The following is an 18,346-nucleotide window of genomic DNA, read 5'->3' as shown; positions in this document are numbered from 1 at the left end:
CCCAATGTCCTAAGATAAAACAGACATTGAGGCCATTAACATCTATGTAAAGTAATAAGAAAGTAACCCTGACGACATGTTGGATCCAGAGGCCTAGTGACGTAACGTGTTTTGATCCATTATTTCATTTATCGGTTTAGGCTTTGATTTTAAAGAAGATTCAAAACATGTCGATGCCGACGACGCTGTAATAAAAACTCTCATTAAAACACAAAGAAATTGAGAAAATTCAAATTATTTATTGGAAAGCGTCTAAAAAGCAAATCGACACCAACTCTGTAATTATCGTTTTACATCAAAGCGTTATGAACTTTTTCTATGAAAATGTAAAATATACCATGTTAATTGAAAAATGTTACACACACCTCTGGAAAACTCGTAGCGTGTCCGCATTTAATTGATTACGTTATCTTACAATTACAAATGTTAGAGACATTACAGTCTGGGTCTTTGAATGCAACAGAAACGGATTCTTGTTTAATACTTTTGAATTCAAAGTGCTTGAGTACATTTTTTTTTTAAATATCGACCTAAGTGAATTGAACGGTCTATTCAGTCTAATCGGTTCAAATTCTAGAGAAATAATCAATCAACGGATTTAATTTATTCATCTAAGCATCGCCTCACTTCTCATAAATGAGCTCACAGTGGAAGATATGAGAGTGAAAAAAATACATTCTAGTTAGTTACAATTGCAAATTAGTAAAATTCACAAGCTCTGTACAGAAAGTAGCCGGCTGCTGCAAAAGAAACATGCAATCTGTTCATGTTCACTTCCAACCAATGCAAGATGTGAAATGGAATTAATTTGATTTGGTCAATACATTAAACAGATCACGTCCAACTTTATAATATATACACATAAGCACATTATGTAATTTGCTTTAATACACTAAATACAAAAACGGCTTTGCTCAATAATCACACTATGTCCTATAAGCTTCAGAATGATTCTGATGCAAGTCAGAGAAAGCAAAGCGTGGCAGGAGGATATTAGTCAAGCAATCTTTTGTCTTTGAAGAATCCTTGAGAAGTGCTGCTCTCCTTGATGGTGACGGTCAGGAAGTTGGTGGTCACGTCCGTTACCAAGACCTTTTCCACATTGCCGATGGAGGGCCTCCACGTCACTTCATCCAGGTTAACATCGAGCCTGGTCGGGGAGGGCCTGTCCAAGAAGTAAGGCTTTTCCATCCGTGGAAGCTCGGCGGGGCGACTCGGGCTCTGGTTCATTTTGGACTGGTGCTTGAAGTGTACAGGCGCCAAGTAGGTGGAGCTGTCCTTAGTCCTGTGTGTGTCCTTGTCTGTTCTGTGTGGATGCAGGCTGCGGTCTGAGTAGAGCTGCTTGTAGGAGCTCGCACCGGACATTCCCCGGTTGTGTGTGTTGTGGTGATGGTGGTGGTGGTTGTGATGGTGGTGTTTATGACCGTGGATCTCTGGATGTCTGTGGGCCACTTTGAAGAGCCTCATCTCTTCGTCCCCCTGGAACTTAGCCAGTTTGTGAGGGCTGTAGCTCACCTGCTCCTCTGCCCTTCTCTTGTGGTGTTCAAAGACCGCGGGGCTGCAGCTGCTGTCCTTGAAGCGGGGCTTAGGCTTCGGGCCTCTCTTTTTGGGTATGTGGATGAGCCCGTCTGGACTGGTTTGCTGAAGGGAAGGCTGCTGGTACTCACGGGTGCTCAGTTCTGGTGGTCGAACGCGTACGCTTTCTCCACGGTTGACGGTGCTGGGTGGGAAGATGGTGGGGACAACGGCTCTCAGACCCTCTCGGGCCCTGGGGGTGACAACCGGCTCCGGGGTCGGGTAGGTGCTGTGCATCCCTCGGACGGCGTCGCCTCTGAACTCATAGGACTTGGCCCTAACTTTAGCCTGAGCCTATTGAAAGGTAAGCAAATGAGAGGAAAATTATCATTCAAAGTTATACAAAAAAAAAGACTATTCTATTCTATAATTTGTATTTCTTAGTCGACTTGACAGGCCTTTTTCAAGGCAGTTATTTTGACTGGTTATAGTAGGACAGCCATGACAGCGTGACCAGGCCACTAGGCCATGACCCTGAAACCTGAGCAGCTAAATGGTATTCAGCCATCATTCATTTTATTATTCACGCCTGTGCTCTTCCTACTGTAACACCTCAAAATGTCTTCTCTGAAAAGACATGTTGAATGTTTAAATTACTGCCCATGCCTGACACGGCACAGAGCTATTACTCAATGTATAACACTTAAGAAGGGGAGAAATTGGTTTCAAACATGTACTGATAGGCTACTGCATTAACAAATATATCAGCAAACGTTATTTATTTGGACAATTCTACAACGCACCAGTTTTAACAACAGACCTGTCAAAAGAGATTCTGGTATTTACTTTGAGATAAACTGTTGGTCGTTAAGCAATTTTCACGGTTCGTTGTCCTGAAAGCCCCTTGCTGACTGCATCAGGCTATACTTAACTCAACGATTTCCTTCCCATAGGGTAGAAACATTTATGCATCTGACTTTAATGACATAGTGACTAATGCAAACGGGTTTTACAAAAAGATTAAGGACCTTGGGCAACACGCTTCAACGCAATCTTGCGTGTCTGTTTGGTATTCCAAGTTTGGCTAATACACAAGCTGCATACACTGAATATGCATGATTAGCATTATTAGGGAACCTTGTGCATTAAGGTGAAATACGATGAGGTGGAAATAAATTTGCAAAAGTTTCAAGTAAAAAGTTACGATACAAGAAGACACATTAAATCAACTTAGTTGTGATATAAAAAACAACAACATATGAATAAGAATGTGACGTGATTGCACTGTCGTGTCATTAGGGATGAGCATGCAATTAATAAAATGAAATAAAAACGCTGTTTAATGTACCTTGAGCAGAAATGTTTTGGGTTTTGGTCCTCTCTTTTTGGGCCCATACAGCTCCCTCTCACGCTCCCTGTGACACACACACACACACACACACACAGTGAGACAGACGGGAGCAAAGTGCACCGAGGACACCACACACATATATATATATATATATATATATCACACATTTATTGAACATGTGAGCATTCATTGGCTCAGACAGCTCAACGTTACCTCTCCTCAAAAGCAGCAAACAGGCGGGAGTCCAAAATATTCTCCTCTGGCTCCCAAGTGCTGTATCTGTGAATGAAGACATGAGAGTCAGGTTGGGTTGAGGACACACACACACACACACACACACACACACACACACACACACACACACACACACACACACACACACAGTTAGCCTGTAAGCTACCCTCTCCTCAGTTTCAACGTGTCTGTGGCTAGCTTTAAGCTAACACAGACACGTCCAGAGTACAGTACCAGACACGACATGCAGGAGACTCAGTGTAGCAGCACTTACTTGGGAGACCAGCCTTTCCATTTCACGAGGTATTCAACCCGCCCCTGCAGCAGAAACAGACGTGCCTTCATTAGCTTACATTACCACCACAGTGTTGAAGCCTTACAGTCAGCGCTCCGTACACCTCCGGCCTACCTTCCTTATCCTCCGTTTGATGATCGACTCTGCGGCGAACACCCTCTCCCCGACGGCGGACAGCTCCATGTTTGCTCCGGTGCTACCTCCCGTTAGCTTGGTGAACGCTAGCTAACGAGCTGATATTTTTCTCCGGTCCCAGCCACTCTGAATTCCCGACAGACCATAATACTCCCGAGCAGAATGGACGTCAGCGCAATTTTTTTTTTTTTTTTTTACCGCGTTGCTAAGGAACCGCAGTCGGTGGAACCTCTAGGAGAACGCCCATTGGTACAGCCGTTGCTACGTGCTCGGGTTGCTAAGTAAGGGGAGGAGCGTAGAGCCCGTGTAAATTCTTCCGGGGGGGGGGGAATGGTGGCTTTTTTTTCCCCCCGCGCGGGTGAATCATTTCGCGCAATTTATATGAGATATTCAAAAAATGCACGTGGTATCAAAAGGAGTTTAGCTAAATGCACGCGACTGTGTCTTCAAGCAAACGGAGAAACCAGGAAATAACAATGCCGCTTGATTTATGCAACAGCGAGAGACACGCAGAGATCCTTTATTTTCGTTAAGTTTATTCAGCAGTGTGTCCACCAGTTAATGCAGGAAACCCGCTGACTGCAGACTATTAAAGGCGTGTTAGTGCTGATCAGCACACGAGCTCTGGTAGTCCGCGTCAGTGAATCGACTGCACGCATTCATTTCGTTTCAGGCTATTTGTATTCATATTAATTCATCTTAAACCCCCATGTGGGTTGACTTTGCACGCACAGATTTAGGGCATATGTATCAAATGTGTTGCATCTATATGCAACACATTCTACTTATGGGATTTTGTAGTTTCAAATCAAAGACCTCATTTATAAAAAATAAAAAAAAATCTTAAATCGGGTGAAATGACAGTTCAAGGGATTTCTGTCACTTACTATTATTCAAGACGTTGAGTGGCTTTTATTTATAGAGTGATAAGAAAACGAAGCTGATATCACGACCCACAATTAAGCAAGACTATTAGAAGATTAGCTTTTATTGTAGTTTAGGCTATATCTGGCTACAGCCAGGAAAGCTTTTCATATTCATCCGCATTTCTCTGTAGTCACTGTCTGATTGATTTGTTCAATAAAATACAAGGTTGTGGTTTGCTTCTGTTACTTTTATAAACCATTAACAGCTTTATGTCTGTATGGGTTTGTGTGATGACTCAACCAAATCCATCAAAAAAATGTAAAGGCTTTTTTATTGGGCCTATTGTTTTTAATGCTCCAGCCAACGCAATAAGAGTCACAAAAAATGTAAGTAAACACCAGAGGAGTGTCTTTAATTTAAAAAAAATTACGTAACAAAATAAAAATAAATGCTTTATCCTATTCCCAATCATGACTTTAAAAATCAAACAATTAAACAAAGAGAGTGGCAATTAATTAGAAATGACTATTGAACCAGATCACCGTTTTGATCAGTCTACAATCAACCGGCCCGTTTTTATGCTAAGATAAATATAATAAAGACAGAAACAGATTTACAAATTAAAATGGCAATAGGCAATAATAAATTAAATAATTTGTTGTAATTGATACGAATAAAACACCTGATGTTAATAATAATAATAATAATAATAATAATAATAATAATAATAGAATGATGATAGCTGCTCAACAGAACAGTTTTATTTTATAAAATAAAAAAATAAAAATAAAAAGATAAAAGCCTATAGTGTATATATTTGATTATTCATTAATTCACTAAACAGTAAAACATACAGAGAACAAATGAGAGCGAAAATGGACAAATAAGCAACCAAGTCTTAAAATGCGAGTTCTTCATGCAGCCCGGATCGATTAACCGATAATAAGTGATAACTGATTATTACATCATTTTGTCATAATTGTCGAAATGGCTAATAAACTACGATTCTTATTATAGATTATTTAAACATTGCGTGCTACTTTAATTAAGCGAGTCTCCCAGACCACAGCGATTGTCAGATTAGGTTGAAAGTAGGTTTAAATTGACGCTCATATCCAATGACGATTTAATAGAATATAACAAAGGCCTTTGCACAAAATAATGCGTTACACAATCTAATTGAATGTTTAAAACATCTGAAACCTGTCTATTTAAATAATATTATCTATTGACTTTCTGAATTAGACTCTGCAACATCATTGTAATAGGCAGTCCGAACCTTAAGCCCAAAGTAACAGTAAAGCTACTAAATCCAACATATTGATACATTTAGATGATAAAATATGTCAACATGCATTTAAAGAAAACAAATGAAATCTTTTCCTATGAATGAATGTTCATTCAAAGTAGAGCCTATGAATATTTTTTTACATTGTTGACCGACAGAATGACTCGGGCCGACGGCTTAATTTAAAGAAATTATAGACGTTTATTATCCCATGAGCCCTCATCTAATTTTGGCCTATATTTGTATATATTCATACGATGAGCGCAGACATCTAGACAATAATCGTTATTTAAAGACTAAAGCAATTCACACTGTGGGATAATGAAGAGTCAATTATGTATTTCACTGAGCACTAACATCGTGTCTTTTCATCAGAATATTGGTCGTTATAAGTCGTTTAGGTGCAAATGATTATTGAATTACTGTGTCTGAAAAGTGCACAAATAGGCCACTGTGCATTTAACCACCTCAAAAGTCTCTATTCAGACGAGATCACACTGTTGCCAAATGTATTACTGAAACAATTTTTTTCTCATTTGTTTTTACAAATAGATCACTTCGAAGTAATCGTATGCAGGCTGTTGTGACACACATTCCAGTCGTTTGTAGACAGCAAAGCGTCGGCCTAACAAAGATAAATCATATTCATTAGAACACTGAGTCTCACATTCTTTGCTAATTTGTTTCTTGCACGCGCACATTTGCCAAATAAACCAGACTATTCCACTCAATCATAGCTAAAGCCTCCACAGAGAGACCACAGGGACCACAGGGAGAGTTCATCCATCTAAAAACACAAGACCAAACTACTGATTTGTATAAGATATCCACATTTTATGAAGCTTTACTGTGAAACCGTAACGTGGTGGTAAATATCGGAATCTTCAGAGCATAAATACACCATTGCATTTGGAATGAATGCTTTTCCAAATGGAGGAAGACGTTTGTCTAATTATGATTGTAACATGTACTTTAATCATTCCACTCCTCTTTCTGTCGTCCCTGTCTCATTTTGCAATCCACAAACAAACACACAGCGCAGACGGAGAGGGAGAGGAGAGGGAGACGGAGAGGGAGAGGGAGACGGAGGAGAGGGAGGAGAGGGAGAGGAGAGGAGAGGAGAGGGAGAGGAGACGGAGAGGAGAGACGGAGAGGGAGAGGAGAGGGAGACGGAGAGGGAGGAGAGAGGGAGAGGGAGGGAGAGGAGAGGAGACGGAGAGGAGACGGAGAGGAGAGAGAGGAGAGGAGAGACGGAGAGGAGAGGGAGAGGGAGAGGGAGAGGGAGAGGAGAGGGAGAGGAGACGGAGAGGAGACGGAGAGGGAGAGGAGAGGAGAGGGAGACGGAGAGGGAGACGGAGAGGGAGACGGGCGCTCCTCAGACTCCGGATGCGATTGGTCTCGGCGCGCCTGCAGTGCAGCACTGCTGCCGCCGTTAAAACACTATTGGTTGGCTTGTATCCGGGCAAGACGCCGGATCCTCACGTGCACTCAAAATGGGAAAGCCCGGCCAAATACACACCAACACACGGGCAATATGGATCATGAAGTCAAATAAAAGAGAGCAACAGAGAGAGGCTGAGAGGTGGGATGATTATCGGCAAGTGCGACAACCAACACGGAGATGAATTCCTATTTATGCGTCTTTTTCTAGCAACCCTCGCTGCCAGACCCGGAATCTACTACAAGTCATATGCAACTAATAGATATGTGATGCAGGGCAGTGTTACCAGTTTAGCCCTTGAGTCATAACGTACAGGTAATCATGCGTACACGCGCTAATTATTGGTGTTTATTTTCCCAAAATCCCCCTTGGCATGAAGGAAAACAGATTTCCACGGAGGTTACAAATCCTATTCCGAGAAGCCGCAGACACGTGGGCTGTGTGGTGTGAAGGGTTGGCCTGTTACGTGTTATCACCACACCAGCTACTGGCAAATGTTGTCCGCGTGCCACGAGCAAATCTAATCCCATTAACTACAGACGTAAAACGCCGACAGATGACGGGGTAACATATGAACCCCTGCAGCGCGTGCAGGCCTGCGTTAAAACCACCTGTGTGGTTTCTCCCGTTGAATGATACACGCGGACGGAGGTCAGCACGAAGGCATCAGTCACTGCTGGATGATGTGTGCTTTAGTCGTTGTTTGTCACTGAACTGGATCCAGCTGGGAGATAGCAGCAGGTTAAATGAAGCATTGTGAGCAAGTTGCACGTGCTCTGTGCTTGCTTCTGCAGCAAATTACCACCGAGTTACTCATGAGGCTGAAAACACAAGAGGCAAATACAGTCATTGAACTGGCCTTTGCAAAGAGATGTGACATTGTAAATAGAAAGCTCAGTGAAGAGTTAGAAATGAATATTTAGTATCATTCTGATAGTGGACTTATATGTGGTGTTTTTATGACAGACGACCTAAGTTGAGTTTTTTTTAACTTTTATAAAATTAATTTATTTTCATAAAATAATGGAGTTCTATAGCACAGGGTTTAAACAGTGGAGTTCACAATTAAGGCTATTTTTGGCACATGTATACATCGTCATGGTAAAGCACAAGGAGGCCTAAAGCCTGTTTTGTGTTTAGTTACTGACTTGGAGCAATCCTCATAATTACCATAAGTAAAGGAAAGATTGTGTTTGTTGCAAGTGTATTATTAAAGCCTACATTCTTATTAAACACGTGTGACTGGATTTAGAAACGTTTAAAAATCACTCTATGTGGACGTGGAAAGACCCCCATAGGCCTACACTGAACAGGCTCTCCGTGGAAAACATTTGGTTCATAATTAACATAAAGTTCCTTTAAAAGCACCAGTTTTCTATAAAAAAAAAAAGAAAGAAAAAAGGATCCACATGATTACATCAGTGACTTTGATGAAAAACAGCGTTTTCAGGCCTCACTCATGCACGCACACATCCAGCACGCGCAGATAAGAGGAAGAGAAACCAGAGGATCACCAACAACACGTTATTACCCCATTCTACACAGCTCTTGCTTAATTTTACGCACAGCATGCACATTATTTGGGGTTTTGCGGTTTTCTTTTCTTTGCCTGTACATGAGCTGTAAACACGCCGTCTGATACGTTATTCTAACGTGCATCCTTCGGGGGCATTTCGCCACTTTAATTTCTCAGCAGAAAACATTGTTGCAATTATTAGTCAGCTGCAGCAGCTGCGAGGCGTTTCGGACGGACACGACAGAGAAGAAGCTGGAGGGAGCGCAGAGAGGGAGGACAGCCATTTTCTCTGTCGTTGCTCACGTTAACGCGCACAGAAAGCAATTTTTATTGGCGGGCTGCAGCCCAGGAAATGGTCGGGAACTGCCGCCTGTCATTTCGCTCGTCAGGTCATGTTGTGTTCACAACGTCGGGAAAGGGCAAATATCGATCATTTTACCCTAACAAACAAACAAACACAAAAGGCAAAGGTTGTATTCAAATGCTAGCAAATAACACCGATGTTTCGGGATGTTTCTTTGTAACCAGAGGAGGACGGAGCTCCCTCCAGTTATTAAGAGGAACAGCAACTGTCAGCCTCATTATATGAAAGGCTGAAATGGGAAACCGTGGAAATAATACCCTGCGTTATGTATGTAGCCATTTCCCCTGAACTTGTTGGTCAAGCAAATAAACCAGAAGCCTCCTGCTGCTGCGTCTCTCTCAGCAGGTCTGGAGGATTTATTCAAGTCACATCGGACATAAACGGTTGTTCAAGTCAAAATGATGAGCTTTAAACGACTAAAAGCCTCTTCAAGGGCACATATGAGTGTTGGTTAAACCATAAACCATTGCAGCTCACAGTACGCATCGTTGTCGGTATGTAGTTTAATGAACGGCAATTAAGAACAATTATTATTCATAAAGTTTTCTCGAAGTATAACACATTTAACTGTTGTGTAACACAGACCTGTTATGTCAATGTACCATACCATCAGTTGCGTTTATTATATGCCAGAATTAAACCGCAAACCTGCCTCTTCAGTTGCTTTTCAATTGCATTTTTTGTGAATGTTTCAAATTAATTAAAGGGGCATTGCTTTCCTGTTTGCATCAGTAAACCAGGACTGACCTGTGTATACAGTTTGCCCGCAAGGCAAATAGCTGGTCCTGGTAGCCAATCTGAAAATAAACGCTCCCTGTAATAATCCTCACGGCCTGCAGCCTCCACACACACACACACACACACACACACACAACACACAACACACGGCCACAAATAGAGCCACGTACAGATTTAGCAACTTCTGAGGTAAGGATGGCCTTGTAAGAGCGTTATAGCAGCCTCCCTTTCTGGTTCAATCTTGATTCCCCGTGGGAGGCCAAGGTCACATGTGATGTATAGGATACCAGCCATGACCCTGGTCTATGATTATGTCAGTCTAAAAAAAGGAAACATTGCACACAAGCCCATAACATCATTTGCAAACAATTTTATTATTGCAAAATGTATCATAGGAAGCCTTCATGTTTTTTTTTAGTCTGCACACAAAACATCCAAAGTGCATCTGATCACAGTTCTCAGAGCAGTTCAATGCACCTCAGATCACATAGTGCTGGAAGGGATTTTGAAAACAGGAGAGGGGGGGGCATGTATGACACAAGGGAACAGATCTGATTATAACAAGAATGTGTGCTTTCACATTAACGCAACGTTGCAAAAGTTACTAAAATATGACACCAGGACAAATCCATTCAATCCCATACATAACTGTGGAGGCAGAGAGAACGGAAACATGACAAACTGGATCACAGAGCACCCAGCTGGTGGTACTAATCTATTAGATTACACAGCTCAACTGGCAGCGTTCACACAGATTCGTGACTGATATATGTGATTCAATTGAAAAAAAAGGGGATTTCTTTTTGTAACTGCACTGCTACAGAACATAAAATAAATAAGAGTCCCAGGGTTGTATGTCTGCTGCATTAATGGAAGTGACTTGTGCTCAGTATCAGATCTGGAGATGCATGACTCAAAAAACACTAAATCGGTATCAAACATTAACCGTTAATAATCTTTCATTTAAAGAACATCCCACGTTCCCTTTCAACAACACAAATCACATTTATTGACAGAAAGGCGCATCTTTTTTCCCCTTATCTGCTTGTTTAAGCATGCCTAATAGCATAATCTATCCAAGCAGCATGCATCCTTGTTTAAATCTGTCCATCTGTTCACACCCACACGCACACACCCATACACACACACACAGTGTAATTTACCATGTTTCAATATAATTTTTCTTCCTTACAAAATTCTCTATAGCCTACATTTGTTTAACATTTGTTTCTGAGATGCAGACAGTTGAGTGTATAATCAAATTACATCCATAGAAAAGTGAAGACTATTTACAAGAGTTAAGTGCATCTTCAATCAAAGTTCAGACATTTATTTTACCTAATTTAGCTTTTTAAACTAAGTTTGAAATAGCGAAAAATTAGATACTGCATGTGATTAAATCTCCAGCAATAACAACAGAGAGTTATAAGTAGAAATATGCAAAAAATGCAATTAAAGGACCTTTTTTTTTATCTGAACTATACAAAATGAAAACAACATCAAGGGTCCATTAGTACATTCAAGCATCCGAAAATACAAATATATCTAATGTACATTTATACAGTTGGTATCCAGTTCAGTTACACTGTGATGTATTCCTTAAACGTGACTGTGAGGCAGTTTGTAGTAATGTCTGTGATCACTATATTCCCGAGGAAAGGCTGTAAAGAGGGAAATGTCTCTTCTTTTGTCTTTTCGTGGTTAGAAACCGACAATGAGTTAATATTCTCCTCCTCTTTATTGATTTCAGTTTCACTCTGAGTGTCTGTCTGCACGTCCGTTTGTGTTAGAGCTTGTGTGTCCGTTTCATCCTGTGTGTGCGCTTGTGTTTCAGTCTGAGGTTGTGTGTGTGTTTCAGGCCGGGCTGCGTTAGGCCTGGACTTGACAATGCTCAGGTCGATAGGTTCCTCTTGGTCTGCGTACCCACAATCCTGCAGTCCGATGTGACTCTGGTGTCCGTTTTGGTCGATGCTGATGCTTTGGGTGGGCGAGGACACTGCGTTAGGAGCGCTAATACTCCTGGAGCTCAAAAACCTCTTACTGCTCCCGTGATCCTCGCTGTCGGTGTCAGAGAGGTGCCGCTTCAAACCTTGAAATCCACCTTGGCTTCCTCTTTTGTCCAGTGGGGAGGGAACTCCCCTATCCAAAGGCAGGGAGAGCAGATTAGGCTTGGTTGTCAATTGTAAAGGCTGATCCGCTGAAAGCTTCCCCTGACCCCTGACCTCGACATGTTTATCCTGTTCCGTCACAGTTGGCGCCGTTTTGGGGCACAGTTCCTTTTCTGTGGGGTAACGTCCGTTAAATCCAGAACTGGGAACTGTTGGTTTGTCTTTGGGGCTTTTTGCAAATCCATTCATGAGGCCGAGCTTCTTGACCAGCTTCATCTTCTCGAGGTGGTTCTCCGTGCTGCTGTCGGTTCCTTGCGACGGCCTTCCAGCGGTTTCAGAGTCGCCATTTTTAACCTTAGCCGCTTTCATTCCATTTTCCATGTACTTGCTCATGACAATAACAATCCGCCCGTTCTTGTTTTTGTTCTTCACGATCTTTAGCTTGCCGTTGCTGACACCATTAGACTGCGCTAGAGCATCCTCTTTGGGTTTCACCTTCTCCGGCTCTTTGTGGCCATTCAGGTCCGCCGGAAGCTTCTTCAGCTCCATGGTGATATCCTTGACTTTGGTCAGGCAGCCAGAGTCCTTGTCCCGGACCCACTTTTGCTGCAGCACTGGGGGAAGGTTGTATCCCTTGTTAGCCAGCTCTGGCGCTTTTACCTCTCGGGGTTTAACAAATATGGCCTCTTGGCCCTTGAGGTCCGGCTGGTAGTGGTGGTGCTTCTTGCTGTTGAGCTGGTAGTAGAACTTCTTGCCGTTGGCCTGTTGCTGCTCGGCCTCGCGCTCCCTGCACAGCGGCTGGTACTGGTGGTGCTTCTTGCTGTTTAGCTGGTAGTGCTGGCCCTGGGGACGGAGCATCTGGATGGGGCTGGCCTTCTGACAGCTGTCCTCTTCCAGGGACGCCTCATGAAGGTCGGCCAGAAGACTGGATCGCCGAGCAAAAGAAGGAACCTGTGAAACCAGACGGTAATTTGTGTTATTCAAAAAAGCCCCATCACATAAACCTCCATCAGTATTACATGAAGAATTACAGGAGTTTTTACACAAGCATCCCTCTCAGTGGGGCATTTGATGGTTAATGGTTGAACTGTTTGGGTATCTACACATGTGTCTGTGTCAGGCTACAACAAAAAGCCATAGTTCATTGGGGCCCATGAGTTACACTGGAGGAACAGTGCTTGGAATGTGTGAGGGGCTCTTCTGAGGCACACCGTTTATTTCAGGGGCCTTCGTCCATGTTTTCACAGCCCTCCCACAGCCACTGTGCAGCTCTTTCAGCCACCGGCCGGGCCTTCAGAGCCACATTTCAAAGTGTCTCCTGTGGCTGTGACCTCAGCTCCGAGGAATGTCACTGGCTGCTTTGTGTCCCGTCATTGACTTTATCCCATGTGTTACCACCAACACCCTCCTGAGAGGAACAAAAAGACCCTTCTGAGGTGTTCCCCCAGCCTTTTGGACCCGTGATTGATGCGCTAAATGTACAATTCACAGGCGTTTAGCTACAACTGTTAGGTCAGGGAGCTGGTCCCTAAAAATAAGGATATATATTGTTTGTAATCAATATTCTTATTTTCAAATAAACACCTTAGTTAAACAGGTACACACAACAGATATTACAGCCCAGTATCATGGAAGTTTGTAATATTCAATCTATTGGTTCGTGTCACTCAGCATGAAAATAAAGCCAATGGAGAGTCAATTAGGAGTGTTATTTGTGGTGGAGACAAGAATTAAATGCATCCACCTGACTAAGCAACAGTCGTAGCTAGTGATGTACTTAATCATTTTCAAAAAACACTACTAACGGATGGGAGGGACCAAGACTGTCAACCAGTAGGACCATGTTCAACACCTTGTTGTTGCCATAACCTAAGAGTCGCCTTTGTTGCCTAAACCAGTTCTTGGATTTGTGCCTAAACCTAAGCCCAACCATGATGTTTTTCCTTAACCTAACAAAGTTATTTTGTTGCCTAAACCTAGGTCGTCACAGAAAAAATGTTGTGCCGAGTGACCACGGGAAAAAAAACCCGCAATCCGTGTCCCTGAACACAAGAAACAATACATTTTATTTCGTGCTGTGAGACTGTGTTGGATATACAATACCTGGAGTGCCCCTTTAAATCTGTCTTTAATCTGGAAATCAACATGCTTTTTCTATTTTGTTTCCTGGGATCTGAACGGGAATGATGCACAATGGATCTTAAGCAAAGCTGTATTTCATATTTTACAATATTGATAAACAGCAGAAGTATGGAGTATCACTACTTCCTCACCTGAACCAGAAGGTGCTTGGGCTTGGGTCCTCTCTTGCGATATCCCATCAGCTGCTCATGGCGTTCTCTGTGGGAGAGACAAAGCAGCAGCCAATCAGTGAAACTGTCTAGCACAGATGAGTCGCCGTTGCATGGCAACACAACGTCACGGGTGTCCTCCTCAGGCTCAATTAGGAAACGCTGAGCCTGTGTTACAGGTTGGAGTTACACTTCCTGATGCAGTGAAATTCATTCAGTTCAGATTAAAAAGGAGCATATTTCTTTATGTCATTGTTATGTATTTACCTTTTTACAGTATCCTAACCTTTCTTTATGTTTAGTATCTGATTACACTTGAACTGCGACAGTGGATTCAAATGAGGCTCCTTCCACCCTAAATAACACTCTATATCCTGTGTAACGTCTGTTTCCACAGTAGAAGATAAAGACCAGCCCTTCTCTGACTTTCCTTAGCTTTGCTCTTAGACTCTCCAAGGCAGTAACTCAATACCACAGACAGGAGTGATGTCAGTCCCCTCCCCCACTCTCCCCGCTTACATCTAATTACAATGACAACTCAGTGTATTTTCATAGCCTGGCATTCAGACGATTTGGCTCCCCGGAGAGACGCGCAATTAGTTTCAATAAAATCGCTCCTCTTTAGAGAGAGAAAGGTAATCGCAAAAACAGACACAGAGTGACGTCGGTGTTTTGCTTTAACGTGTGACCTGCGCCTGAAAGGTTGCTGCAAGCAAAAGGTGAGGGGGGGCTAAGAGAAAAGACAGGGACAGTTTAACACGCCAGGCATTGACGAAATTAAATTACACTGTCCTTCTTGTGGAGCTGTCTGGTCAGTCACTCAACGGACCATTTAGCAATTAGCCAAGCAGCTAATTTCACCATAGTAGCCACCTTTGAAGAGCATGGACACATTTCCCTCTAATAGAGAACATGAGGAAGTTCCTATGGCTAGAAGTTGAGACAGTGCATGCACCTCTGATTTATAACAGTCACTAAGTTACTTTTTAGTTCGCTGTTCACTTCAATCTTCATTTCCCTTTTGCCTTTCCATTACTTCATGAGCAGATCAAGAAAAGATGTACATCATAATTTAAAGCCCCAGTCCACTGAAAGAAACATGTTTTTCTACTTTTTGTTACTTCACTTGGATGTTGGACCTCCACTGTGCAGAATGATGTATGAGTAGAGTTTGACATTTGAATGCTGCTTCCACATTAATCTGCCAAATGGGAGAGAGTTTCATTGTGATCCCCTTCAATGAGATTAAGAGGTGGTCATACGAGCAGAGTTTGTGACATCACAACTGGTTTAGAAGCCGATGGTGGTCCAATATGCAACACATTCACATGTCTGGACTTTTAAGTGAAGAAGTAAGAGACATTTTGTCTCTAGTAGTTAAACGTTTGAATACAACAATACTTTTTAATTCATAGTATCTGGACTTTGGACTCAATAAGAGAGAAAATGTTCTACTCATTTTGCCAAATTAGCAATTGACCAGATAAAACTTTTATGAAAGTAGGTTTATCATTTTGCATAATCAATAATAATGACTTTATTGGGTACTGCAAGTGGTTTCCATGTCCTGTGGAAGATGACACAGGTGCATGTGGTGACTGAATAGTGGGACAACAGGTAGCAATTTAGCATGATAACCTTATGCTGACACTCGAATAACTATCAGGTGACAAAGTAGATGCAACACAGTGTAACGGTTTGCTCTGGTAACCCTGACCTGAGTTTAACCCTTCCCTGACCCTCTGATGACACCAGTGTTAATCCTGATCCTAACCCCCCCCCAGGCACTGCATTTCTTCATTGGCACATTATGTAGCAAGTTTATTATTATCATCCGCATGGGATTATCCAGATAGAGTACACATGCAGCATAGTTCCTGACTACAAACACTCAGGGAGTTCCTGCTTTAAACCTGTGGATGAGTAACAGACAGCTGTTGTGTGAAGAACTGGAAATGTAGGTTAGGTGGAATCCAAACCTGATTGTGTGATTAATAATGAGAAACTCCTCAGTTGTGAGGCCGGTTTATCTAACTCTTAACTCACCTGTCTTGAAAGGCATCCAGCAGTCTTGGGTCCAGGATGTTTTCTTCTGGTTCCCACGTGTTGTACCTATTCAGAGAGCAGACAGTGAGCAGTGAGGACACATCAGTGGCAGACATTATCAGGCACAGGCCGAGGACACAATGTTATCTTTGCACCAAAACATCTCTCCACTCGTAAATCCTCCCATAGCTCATACTTGCAGGCACGTCCACGTGTAAACAACATGCTGAGACACTTGCACTCCCTGTGGATGCACGTGTAATAAATCATGAGTAACTTTTACGCGCGGCTGTGGGGGGGATGTGGAGGGGGGGAGTTCAATGGCCCAGCCTCCACTCAACTGTAGATATATGGGCACTTCTCAAACATAGGGATCAATTATAGACATGTCTTCCTTTAATTGGCACACTGGGGATTGCATACATCGTAAAAACCACATCCATCATCGAGGCCAACGCGACTAGCGCCCAAAGCAAGAACGCGCAACCGCCCATGTGCGCGCCCACGCTCGCACACATTCACAACATCATGAGTATTATTATTATTAAAAAGAAAAAAAAAAAAAAAAAAAAAAGAAAAAAGGGACTTACTTTGGAGACCATCCTCGCCACTTGACCAGATACTCAAACCTCCCCTGAGAATGGAGAGAAAACGAGATAATCAGCGCAACGTTACTTTACGCAGCACTGCACCGTCCCCCTTAATAATAATCATCTCATTAAAAAAAGAGAACATATAGTCCGAAACAAGGTGAAGGAACCCCAACGAGTACTGATCCTCTTTTCCATGTGCATGTTTGTGTAAAAATGTCCTTCAGTGTTCTTGTGACAAACCTTTCTGCTGCGCTTCTTCTCGATGCTCTCCACCGCAAAGACGTGCTCTCCCGCGGCGGGCAGCTCCATTTTCCGATACAAGAGTAGCGGCTCTTCTGTTTTTTGTTTTTTCTCCCCCTCTGCTTTAGCTATCCGACACCTTATCCTCACTTTCAGGCCGTTGTTTTCTCTCTCTCCTGCTGCTCCTCTGATGTGAAACACAAGCCCCCCTCCTCCTCCTATTTTGCACTGCGCCTCTTCCCTCGCTTTCCTCCTCGGAGACACTCGTTCTGCAGGCGCGCTGAAGCTGCAGCGAGAAAACACTTCATGCAAATAGCAGTTGCAGTGACGTCAGACAAGTGGGAGGGCACAGGGGCGGGGGGTGTTCCCGTGCTGACTTCAGGGGCTGTCGGAAAAACAGTGTAATCACGACCTCGGAGGCATATGGACAAATATGTAAATAGTTATAATGTAGGAAAAGACAGCTTTGTCTATGAGAACACTTAGGTGCGTGGTATTTAGTGAAGGGTATATAAATGGCAACAACTGGTTGAAGCCTACAAGAGTGAATTATATTATCATAGATTATTCAACTTGTTATTAGACCAAGAATAAATTAGCTAGTAACTAGTTATTCAACTGGTACCATGAATGATGCTTCTTTAACACAACCTCGTTCACACCTCTTCTTTGCTAGGCTGTTACACAAACCATGAGAAAAAAAAAAATGTTACAGGAAATATATCCTCTCTGACAGGGTTCCTGGACGTGTACCATGGAATAAAGTTTTTTTGCTCCAGGTTATTTCACTCAGTCTACCCTATCTGGATGAGAAGGATTGCCAGTATGTGAAGTCAGATAATGTTGTGTTGGGTTGGAATAAAAACCCACACTTACTCCTCTGACACATGAATCCACACAGATAACAATCAATGCCCACATGACATATTTCATAATGTTCAACCAAAGAGAAGCACATTAAAAAAAAACAAAAAAAAACTGAATGTGGTTCTCTAAAATACGAGCTGAGATGACATCCTGAACGCATCATGCCTGCCTCTCGTGTTGCTGGATGTGAAGCGAGATCTAACTGCAAGAGGGTGCTATGAAAGAGGAGAGCGTGTTTATCCTAAACCGTGATGGCCTGAGTGTGCTGCTCACCAGCTCAAATGTTGCAGCTTCATTTAGTGTTTTTTAGCATCGACACGTCGGGCTGGGTTCACATCCCTGCGCCTTCAGTGTAGCCGACCACACACAGGGGATTAAAAATCTGTTTATGATTTGGGCATATGATACATTTGGGTTCTTCTTGTAAGACAATCAATATCACAAAACGAATTATTCC

The 18,346-nt window shown here is 42.6% G+C and overlaps 2 protein-coding genes across 2 annotated transcripts; both read right to left on the bottom strand.

Annotated features, from left to right (window-relative positions):
* Positions 1–222: 222 nt before the first annotated feature.
* Positions 223–3,749, bottom strand: cbx8b (chromobox homolog 8b). The gene is made up of 5 exons (XM_054604700.1): positions 3,510–3,749; positions 3,375–3,418; positions 3,080–3,145; positions 2,864–2,930; positions 223–1,869 (listed from the first exon to the last, which is right to left on the bottom strand). Exons 1-5 carry the CDS (start codon positions 3,576–3,578, stop codon positions 994–996), a joined length of 1,122 nt encoding a protein of 373 aa, XP_054460675.1. The 5' UTR covers positions 3,579–3,749; the 3' UTR covers positions 223–993.
* Positions 3,750–10,114: 6,365 nt separating this feature from the next.
* LOC129095884 (E3 SUMO-protein ligase CBX4-like) lies at positions 10,115–17,317 on the bottom strand. Its single transcript, XM_054604491.1, has 5 exons — positions 17,023–17,317; positions 16,780–16,823; positions 16,190–16,255; positions 14,126–14,192; positions 10,115–12,803 (listed from the first exon to the last, which is right to left on the bottom strand). The coding sequence occupies exons 1-5, from the start codon at positions 17,089–17,091 to the stop codon at positions 11,325–11,327; spliced, it is 1,725 nt and encodes a 574-aa protein (XP_054460466.1). The 5' UTR covers positions 17,092–17,317; the 3' UTR covers positions 10,115–11,324.
* Between the last annotated feature and the right edge of the window lie 1,029 nt (positions 17,318–18,346).

This window comes from Anoplopoma fimbria, chromosome 9 (assembly GCF_027596085.1).
Source record: "Anoplopoma fimbria isolate UVic2021 breed Golden Eagle Sablefish chromosome 9, Afim_UVic_2022, whole genome shotgun sequence".
Taxonomy (NCBI): Eukaryota; Metazoa; Chordata; class Actinopteri; order Perciformes; family Anoplopomatidae; genus Anoplopoma; species Anoplopoma fimbria.
The sequence above is the reverse complement of the archived record's forward strand: the minus strand, read 5'-3'. Positions and strand labels throughout refer to the sequence as shown.

Excerpts from the sequence above, each read along its gene's own strand:
- LOC129095884 (XM_054604491.1), bottom strand. The coding sequence starts at position 17,091 with ATGGAGCTGCCCGCCGCGGGAGAGCACGTCTTTGCGGTGGAGAGCATC. Across the intron at positions 14,193-16,189 it reads CTGGATGCCTTTCAAGACAG|AGAACGCCATGAGCAGCTGA; the intron begins GTGAGTTAAGAG and ends TCTCTCCCACAG. Across the intron at positions 12,804-14,125 it reads CCAAGCACCTTCTGGTTCAG|GTTCCTTCTTTTGCTCGGCG; the intron begins GTGAGGAAGTAG and ends CTGGTTTCACAG.
- cbx8b (XM_054604700.1), bottom strand. The coding sequence starts at position 3,578 with ATGGAGCTGTCCGCCGTCGGGGAGAGGGTGTTCGCCGCAGAGTCGATC. Across the intron at positions 2,931-3,079 it reads TTTGCTGCTTTTGAGGAGAG|GGAGCGTGAGAGGGAGCTGT; the intron begins GTAACGTTGAGC and ends TGTGTGTCACAG. Across the intron at positions 1,870-2,863 it reads CCAAAACATTTCTGCTCAAG|GCTCAGGCTAAAGTTAGGGC; the intron begins GTACATTAAACA and ends ACCTTTCAATAG.